The 9,555-nt window shown below is 51.5% G+C and overlaps 2 protein-coding genes across 6 annotated transcripts in view; both read left to right on the plus strand.

Moving 5' to 3' along the window:
• The first annotated feature begins 2,546 nt into the window (after nt 1–2,546).
• SUOX (sulfite oxidase) lies at nt 2,547–7,003 on the plus strand. 5 transcript variants are annotated; one of them, XM_006777843.2, is made up of 5 exons: nt 2,547–2,641; nt 3,140–3,353; nt 4,231–4,293; nt 4,672–4,849; nt 5,080–7,003. In XM_006777843.2, the coding sequence occupies exons 3-5, from the start codon at nt 4,241–4,243 to the stop codon at nt 6,487–6,489; spliced, it is 1,641 nt and encodes a 546-aa protein (XP_006777906.1). In that variant the 5' UTR covers nt 2,547–2,641; nt 3,140–3,353; nt 4,231–4,240; the 3' UTR covers nt 6,490–7,003. The 5 variants fall into 5 exon arrangements, with proteins under 5 accessions (XP_006777906.1, XP_006777907.1, XP_006777908.1 ...); XM_006777844.2 differs by having other exon boundaries at nt 3,287–3,353; XM_006777845.2 differs by having other exon boundaries at nt 2,557–2,641; nt 3,160–3,353.
• A 70-nt stretch (nt 7,004–7,073) lies between these two features.
• Nucleotides 7,074–9,555, plus strand: part of IKZF4 (IKAROS family zinc finger 4) — a 26,993-nt gene continuing 24,511 nt past the window's right edge. The window contains exon 1 of the mRNA XM_015557429.1: nt 7,074–7,883. The gene's annotated coding sequence lies outside the window, so the exon portion shown is untranslated. The remainder of the gene's footprint in view (nt 7,884–9,555) is intronic.

The following is a 9,555-nucleotide window of genomic DNA, read 5'->3' on the forward strand; positions in this document are numbered from 1 at the left end:
ACACCCGCTATTGGGGATCAAACCCACAACCAGGGCATGTGACCTGGTTCGTTGATTGACAGTCAACCATATCAGCCAGGCCTGAGCCTGATTTTTTTTTTTTAATATATTTTATTGATTTTTTTACAGAGTGGAAGGGAGAGAGACAGAGAGTCAGAAACATCGATGAGAGAGAGACATGGATCAGCTGCCTCCTGCACATCTCCCACTGGGGATGTGCCCGCAACCCAGGCACATGCCCTTGACTAGAATCGAACCCGGGACCCTTGAGTCCGCAGGCCGACCTGAGCCTGATTTTTAAGACTAGTAAAGCCAGGTCGACATGGCTGGGTGGTTGAGGGTTGACCTATGAACCAAGAGATCATGGTTGCTGGCTCAATCCCTAGTAGGGGGTGTGCAGGAGGCAGCTGATCAATGATTCTCATCATTGATGTTTCTCTCTCCCTCTCCCTTCCTCTCTGAAACCAATTAAAAAAAAAAAAGACTAGTAAGATAGTGTTAGGATTGTCAAAGGAAGAATGCACAAGGCTAAAGTGGTAAGGGATTATAAATTTACGAATTCATGCACCAGTGGGGTCCCTCGGCCTGGCCTGCGCCCTCTCACAATCTGGGACCCCTCAAGGGGTATCAGAGAGCTGGTTTCAGCCCAATCCCACAGGCCAGGCCGAGGGACCCCACTGGTGCACAATTAGGGCTGGGGAGGGATGTAGGAGGTTGGCCAGCCAGGGAGGGGTCATGGGAGGGCTCCAGGATGTGTCCAGCCCATCTCACTCTGTCCCGATTGGCGGGACCTCAGCAGCAAGCTAACCTACCAGTCTGAGTGTCTGCCCCCTGGTGGTCAGTGCATGTCATAGCAAGCAGTTGAGCGACCTTAGCATATCATTAGCATATTATGCTTTGATTGGACAACTGGACACTTAGCATATTAGGCTTTTATCATATAGGACTGGAGGCCAGGTGCACCTAATTCATGTACAGGTGGGGTCCCCCAGCCTGGCGGGCGATTAGAGCCAATTGGGGCTGCAGGAGGTTGGCCAGTCAGGGGGAACGGCTGCGGGAAGTGGGCCCGCTGTGGGAGGTTGGCTGTGGGAGGTTGGTTGTGGGAGCGCACTGACCATTAGGGGGCATCCTGCATTAAGCGTCTGCCCCCTGGTAGTGTGCGTCATAGCGACTGGTTCACCAGTCTCTTGGTCTCATAGGCTCATATATGTGTGTGTGTGTGTGTGTGTGTGTGTGTGTGTGTATAGATAGATAGATAGATAGATAGATAGATAGATAGATAGATAGATAGATAGATTAGGTCATCTGGATACCAGTGCCAGCACCCAGCAAAGGGGAGTCAGATTTTAAAGGACTCCAGGTGGGCTTTTTCTGGGAGGGTCCAAATCCTGGGAAGGTCCAGAGAGGAAGGATAATGGTCTTAGCAAGTGGAATGTGGTCTAAGGGAAAGGGAATGTCCGTTGTGAAGTGGCCTAAAGATCAGTTTCCAGGGGAGGGGTATCCATTCAATTATTTGATCAGACCTAACAGGTCTTGCACCAGTCCTCTCCAATGATTTAACTGTACACAAATTTAATTGTGTTGAAATATTTCTGAAAACTTGAGAGCCAAAATCTTTAGAGCCTATTCAGTGTCATTGCCCCTTTCTGTATATTTCTTAGTACTCCCCCAGGCTCCTGGATTCCTGGTAATATCTCTAGTTCAGTTTAAGAGATCAGAAAGGGGAGGGTTGGGGGGAATGATCTTCCAAAATTAGAGATGAAGTCCTTAAATGTAAAGTGAGTAAGGTTGTAGCTCAACCTTCTGTTCCCTAGAGGGCAGTGTAGATATCTTTGCCCCAGGTTCACAGCCGGCCAATGACAAAACAAGTTTTTAGTCCTGCACCAAATGCTAGAGCAAATTATTTGTACTAGTGTTCTTTGCTCTAAGATTATGAGCGATTATAATCTTCCTAATTTGGGGTGTTATATATGTCGTTGCTCTTGTTAAACGACGATTTTTAAAAATTGACAACCAATCAAAATTTTAAAAAACGTGGCTAGTCTGTGTTGATGGTTCCCTAATTTGGGGAGAAATTTGACTAGTCCACGAAATCTCAAAGTCTTTGAACCACTATTTAGGCTTCGTTTCTGCTCATTCTTGTATATAAGAATCGCTTGACCTTGTTTTTTTCTAAAAGGCAAACAGGGCTGTGGTCGCTGCAACATAGATGTTGATCAAAAACGGTGGAGGCGAGCCTCCCCGCCAAGAGAAAGCGGGCTGGATCCCGCGGCCTCGTCCAGTGAACGCACCTTTATTCTCAGCTGTAGGCGGGGCGGGGCATCCCAGTCTTCCATCTTTCAGCCCAACCTCTGGAGTCCTTGTCACCTTCCACTGCCCAGGGTCCGGACATCAGTGAGGATCCCATTCCCTGCCCGCGAGGGTGAAAAACAAACTGCCCTAGCTTCTAGCCCTGGAGGCGCCCCGCCTGCTTTGGGCTCCAGGAGGCGGGCACAGCAGCTCGCAGGCCCGCCAATGGCTGGGCGACCAGCCGAAGAACGCAAATGATCCTTTAACGCCAACCCACGTCACAGCGCTGGCCTCGCCCCTTCACCAGCAGTCTCCGGCGCCGGACGGGTCCATCACGCGGACCTCAAACTGGGTAAGGGGCTTGGGGCCGGGAGAGGGAAGTGGAGGGGGAAGGGCTAGTGCCCTGGGCCACGGTGGGGGCCTTGGCACCCAGGGGTGCTTGGAACTCCAAGGACAACAAAATTGCCAGTACCCACCTCCACTCCCGCTGTCTGGGTGCTCCGGGGGCACGGGGTGTTGCTACAAGACACTCTTGTGCCAGCTTCTGGATGGTGGCATGGGCACCAGATGCCCTGGTGCTGGACCTATCCCCCTACCTAAAGTGCCCCTGAGGAGTGGGGAGCCACCACCCGCACAAGGCGTGGCATCTTTTATGTAGCAGAAGGCTGCCTCTCCTAAAACCTGCGACATTGAATTGACTGAGTTCCCCTGCAGGTCAGCCCTACCTGCACCACTCCAGTCTGACTCAAGTGGGCTGCTGGGATTGAGGGCAGGTGGGAGGAAGGGAGAATGAGAGGCCCATGGCCCAGGAGTAAAATGCAGACTCTGCTCCTACTTCTTCCTCCCTCAGTTTTTCTGCCTGCCCTGCAGCATCTCATCAGCCATTGGGACTCTTCTCACTCCTCCCCTCTTGGTGGGGTCAGTGATCTGCTCAATGCTGTGAGGAAGAAACTGTTGCAGGGCAGAGCACAGAATAATTACCTTCTTCCTACTCTAGCCCATACCCTGACACACTGGCCATTGACGCCTCAATTTGCTGAGCTCACTGGAGTGGCATAGACAAGGTAAGGGTGGGGACCTGGGATTGGGGTCCAGTTCCCAGCTGGGTTCAATTTTTTTAGGGTGGGTGGAGAGAGAGGAGGGGACTGAAAGGCCTTCAGAGGTAATGTTATTACTTGTTTACTGATCACAGCAGCTGGCTATGGGTGATCTCATTTCCTAGATGAGGAAGCAAGTTCAGAGAGGCTTTGTTCGTTATGTTGCCCAGGGAACAGAGCTGGTTAATGGCTGGGCCGGTTTCTCAAAGCAGTTTGACTCCAGAATCAGGTTCTGCACCCCATTAGGCTGCCACTACCTTTTTTACCTTTTTGTTCCTGTTTAAGTCAGTCTGCCCTTCAGTTGTCTTCTCCTGTCTTAAGAAATAAATTTTGGCCCTAACCGGTTTTGCTCAGTGGATAGAGCGTGGGCCTGCGGACTGAAAGGTCCCAGGTTCAATTTCGGTCAAGGGCATGTACCTTGATTTCGGGCACATCCCCAGTAGGGGATGTGCAGGAGGTAGATGATTGATGTTTCTAACTATCCTTCTCCCTTCCTCTCTGTAAAAAATCAATAAAATATATTTTTAAAAAAGAAAGAAATTTTGCCCTTTTAGGCCCAAAAAGTAGAGTGGAGGATGGGAGGTGGGTGATTCTAGAAGATTCCTATTTCTCCCTCTAACCCTATTCCCTTTCATCCTGTCAGTACAGTCTGTGTCTGAAGTGCTCCAGGTTTTCTCTAAGGGCCCATTTGGACCCCCACTCCTACCCTTTGGCCTCATTACCACAGAAAAAGTCTCTCCAGATGACCTCCTCTGTGTCTTCCTCCCACTCATTCCCTCAAACTGCCCTAATAGCATCCCCTCCCAGGAATTCCTATCTTGATCTCAGAATCTTCCTCCTACAGGTCTGCCACAATGCTGCTGCTGCTGCATAGAGCTGTAGCCCTGGGGCTCAGACCAGCCTGCAGGTAGGCCAGCCCATCCTAAAAGGTCTCCTAACCCATATCTTTTACCCCCAGTATCTTATATTTAAAAAAAGAAAGAAATTTTGCCCTTTTAGGCCCAAAAGTAGAGTGGAGGATGGGAGATGGGTGATTCTAGAAGATTCCTATTTCTCCCTCTAATCCTATTCCCTTTCATCCTGTCAGTACAGTATCTTATCTGCCAGATAAGATAATTAAGATGGTGGCAAGGAAGGAAAGGGTAAGCCAGATCCCACTTGTCTCACCTATCCCTGGAGAAAATAAGTTCCAACTAAAGGAGCCACTGGCCAGCCAGGGAGAGGTAAACCCCAGGCCTTCGCTGATCAGAAGTGTGTTACTAAGAAGACTCACTTTCTCTTCCAGATTCAAGTCTACCCACTCAAGGCTCTGCATTCAGGCCTGCTCTACAAATGATTCATTTCAGCATCAGTGCCCCAGCCGTGCCTTCTCTACAGATAACTCCAGCACCAGGGGATGGAGAGTCATGGGGACCCTGTTAGGCCTTGGTGCAGTGTTGGCCTATCATGACCGTCGTTGCAGGGTAAGTGGGAAAGGAAAAGACTTCACTCTCAGGGATCCCAGTGTGCTCCCAGGCAAGCCAGGGTGTTACCACAGAGCCCACAGTTGACAAGTCTTCATGCACAAGTAGAGATGAAATCTGCTACTTCCATTTCCCAGTGGCCACGACTTTGTGGATTGGCTTAGGGTGAGCTGCAATGATTGCTTCTTAATATTCTGTTCCCTTTTGCCTCACCCCTGTTCTGCCTGCAGGCTGCTCAGGAGTCACCACACATATACACCAGAGAGGAAGTAAAATCCCACAGCACTCCTGAGACTAGGATCTGGGTGACTCTGGGCTCTGAGGTCTTTGATGTCACAGAATTTGTGGACCTACACCCAGGGGGGCCATCAAAGCTGATGCTAGCAGCTGGGGGTCCTCTAGAGCCCTTCTGGGCCCTCTATGCTGTTCACAACCAGTCCCACATACGTGAGATACTGGCTCAGTACAAGATCGGGGAGCTGAGCCCTGAAGACAAGATGCCATCCACCTTGAAGACCTCTGACCCTTACGCTGATGATCCTATACGTCACCCAGCTCTGAAGGTCAACAGCCAGCGCCCCTTTAATGCAGAGCCCCCCCCTGAGCTGCTGACAGAAACCTACATCACACCCAACCCTATCTTCTTCACTCGAAACCATCTGCCTGTACCTAACCTGGACCCAGACACCTATCGCCTGCATATTGTAGGACCACCTGGGAGACGGCCACTGTCTCTGTCCCTGGATGACTTACACAAGTTCCCCAAGCATGAGATCACGGTCACTCTGCAGTGTGCTGGCAACCGGCGCTCTGAGATGAGTCAGGTAAAAGAAGTAAGAGGTCTGGAGTGGAGAACAGGCGCCATTAGCACTGCACGCTGGGCTGGCGCACGACTGTGTGATGTATTAGCTAAGGCTGGTCACCAACTCCGTGAAACTGAGGCCCACGTCTGCTTTGAGGGACTGGACTCAGACCCCACAGGGACTACCTATGGAGCATCCATCCCTCTGGCTCGGGCCATGGACCCTGAAGCTGAGGTCCTGCTGGCATATGAGATGAATGGGCAGCCTCTGCCTCGTGACCATGGCTTTCCTGTGCGGGTGGTGGTTCCTGGTGTGGTGGGTGCCCGCCATGTCAAATGGCTGGGCAAAGTGAGTGTGGAACCAGAGGAAAGTTACAGCCACTGGCAGCGGCGAGACTACAAAGGCTTCTCTCCTTCCGTGGACTGGGACTCTGTAGATTTTGACTCTTCTCCATCTATTCAGGAGCTTCCTGTCCAGTCAGCCATCACAGAGCCCAAGGATGGGGAGATGGTAGAGGCAGGGGAGGTGACTGTCAAGGGCTATGCGTGGAGTGGTGGTGGAAGGGCTGTGATCAGGGTGGATGTATCTCTGGATGGGGGCCTAACCTGGCAGGTGGCTGAGCTGGATAGAGAGGAACAGCGCCCCCGCAAGGCCTGGGCCTGGCGGCTCTGGCAGCTGCAAGCCCCTGTACCACCTGGGAAAAAGGAACTGAACATTGTTTGTAAGGCTGTAGATGACAGCTACAATGTGCAGCCAGACACCGTGGCCCCAATCTGGAACCTGCGAGGCGTGCTCAGCAATGCGTGGCACCGTGTCCATGTCCGTGTTGCCTCATGAGAAAGTGAAATGGCACCATCTACTCCCCAGAAGCACCTTCTCAACCCCTTTCCACACCTATCCGTTAGCCTCATTTCCACAGAAAAACCTTTCTCTCCATCTCTCCACTTCTCTCAGAAACTTTTACTCTGCCTTCCTAAGCCACACACAGGTGCACACATTGGACATTTCCACCTAGGCGCCACCATCCTTTGACAGTGTCACATATTACTGTCCATTGACTCTGTGCCAGGAGGTGAGAGCTATTGGAGCAAGGGGCTAGAAGTGAGAAGAATATTTCTGGAAACAAGCACTACTTTCTCTTCTTACCCCACTTCCACTGCCAATGTCGATCACCACTGAGGCCTTATTTTGCTTTTCTTGGATTCTTCAGAGAGTGTGTATATGTGTAAGAAAAATGGATATGTGACTTGCTGTTGCCCCTCCGGGTTGCCAGGGGTTGTGAACAGTGCAACCCTCTTCCTTTATAATTACACTTTTCTAAATATATCAATAAAGCATCTTTTTAAGACTACAAGGCTACAAAAAGAAAAGGTGGTGACTTTTGGGACCTCTCCAGGCTGGGGAGTGAGCATGTTGCAGAAGGGAGGTGCATGGTACTGGGAGGTGTCCTGAGATGACTCAAAACAAACGCTGGAGGAAAGGGAGAAAGCAAACAGGGGCAGGGAAGTCAACAAGTGGGGCTTCCTTCTCTGCGGTCCGTCATATCTGCAGGGCTACTTAGGAGACTGACCGCAAGACACCCCTCCAGAGGGTAAAAACTATTTGCCACCCCGAAGCCCCGCCCCCTCACTATTCCTACGCACTTGGCAGGAATGGCAACGAGCGCTAAGAGGTTAAAGTCAATGTTGTCTTACGAGGTTCAGGGACAAAATTTGGCCCTAGGGGCAGATGTGCCAGGACACATGAGGTGTCCAATGTGCGTCCAGTTTGCAAATTAGATGCAGGCGAAGGGGCAATCTTCGACTCTCGGCACGAGACCAAGCCTTTCGGACTTCAGTCTTTCTGCGCTCAGCTACTCTCCCCTAGCTCTTCTCCCTTCTTTCCCCAGCAGTTTCCCTGGCTTGGGGGCGCTCGGTGTTCGGCCACGTCGCCTGTCGCCTGGTAGTGGGACCGGAAGTTGTTCAGGGGAGGGGAGACGGCTGGGATGGGGGGGTGTTTACCGGGGGGACCGTCCCTCTTCAGGTGAAGCTGCTGATGGATATGGAGCCGCCGCCGCTGAGCACCCGGGACCCGGCTTCGGCCCGGTTGCCACCGCCTCAGTGACCCCCTAAACCCCCCCCGCACTGGGCTTCCCGGGCCAGAGTGGGGGACCCCCGCCGCCCTGCCCTCATCTTCCCCTATACCGTCCCCTCGCTCACACCGCAGCCTGAGCGCGCGCGGAGCAGCCTCAGGTGAGTGAGGGGCGGGGCTTGGGACATTGCGGGAGGGGGGGGCGGTAGCAGGGACCTAGGGGTGCTAAAAGGCGGGAGCTGGGTCAAGGCAAAGGACCAATGACATGCAGAGGCCGGCGTGTGAGAGGTCAGGGTACGGCTGGAGTGGACCGGAGGGACCGCGGAGAAAGGGAAAGCGGAGAAGGTACCTAGGGCAGAAAGCCAGGGACTCCAGGATCTGGTCGAGGCAGGGAAGGGCGGGCCTAGGTGGGAAAGATCGTGGAGACAGTGAGCAAAGTGGGAGACACGTGGCAGAGAAGAAACTTAAGGTGGAGTGAAAAGTGCTCTCTGGGTACTGTGTAGGGTGAGAAGTCGAGAGGACCCGAGAAGGCATTCACGGCATGTGAGCCTAAGAAAGGAAGGTAAAGGAGGAAGCCCTGGGTGGATCTGGGGGGTAAGGCAGGGGGAGCGACAGACTTAGGAAGCAGGTCTAAACTAAAACAGCCCTCCGAGTGCCTCCTCACACAGCCCCATCCAGTTGTTTTCTTCCCCCTTGTCTGCTGGTTGTAAACTCTCTCTTTTTGAATTTGGGATTTATTTTTATCATTACTGGCCCAGCCTGGGGCAATGAAATGCTTAATGGAACATGGACCTCTGGTTATGAGATGTTTAGGAAATAAGGTACATTTTTTTCCCTCTCCAAGGTCAAGAATTTACTAACTCTGCTCCCAGAAAGATTTGCTGCGTTACCACGTGTCATGCTTTGCACACCTTCTTTTGCCTCAATCCCCTCTCTTGTAAGCAAAACTCTACTGTTTGGACTCTTATTGACTCCCATTTACATGTCCAGCTGTGCCCTACTCAAAGCATCGGTGGTAAGCGTGGTGGTCCTGACTCACTCACATGTCAGCTCTAGGTCTTCCATCATCATGGCCAAGCTGAAGGCCTTTGGGGCCTGGCTATCTCCCCTTACTGCTACTTGCTCACTTAGCCTGGGTGAAGTTCATGTGTTCATATCCTTAGGAAGCGTTAAAAACAGGTGTCTGACTACCTAGAATGTTTCCACTTAATATAATTCAGATTCTGAGGACAAGACCAGATAAAAGTCCAAATCAGACCACCTGAAAGTGTAGGGTCTTGTGTTAGGAGTATGTTTAATGCCTAGCCAGGAGTCCTCTTCCCTTAATGGGTCTGCGAACCTTGCACTGTGGTGTGTGGTGAACTGCAGCCTTCTCCACTAACAGCCTAAAAACAGAGAATCCAGACAACTCCCTAGGTCATGAGAACAGTCCGAAGAGTGGCTCCAGAGATAAAAATAAAGTCTTAAAAGAAGAACATAGCCTTACCATTGGAAAGCAGGAAAGGTTTCAATAGCGCTTCTTGGGTGGGCCCCAGGGTGGTGGGAGCTGCCTTCACTTTGGCAGTTTCAGAATTATATCTTGTTCTAGTCAATAGAGACTGAAGTCTCAAGCACAAAACATGATGTCTTTGTTGCTCACTGAGGGCAGTTAGTTCAATCGTAGCTTCTGGGCAGCCCCCTTCCTCACAGGAGGTTCAGGATACAGCTTGTTTCAGGAGTTGGCTCAGAAATAAGTCCTGACTTTTTTCCAGTAAAAATGCAACCGAAAATTTCTTCTTTCTTTCCTCTTAATTTAAATCTGCAGCCCCAAGGGGTGGGGGGCGGAGGGCGGGG

The sequence above is a fragment of the Myotis davidii genome, unplaced genomic scaffold (assembly GCF_000327345.1).
Source record: "Myotis davidii unplaced genomic scaffold, ASM32734v1 scaffold509, whole genome shotgun sequence".
Lineage (NCBI taxonomy): Eukaryota > Metazoa > Chordata > Mammalia > Chiroptera > Vespertilionidae > Myotis > Myotis davidii.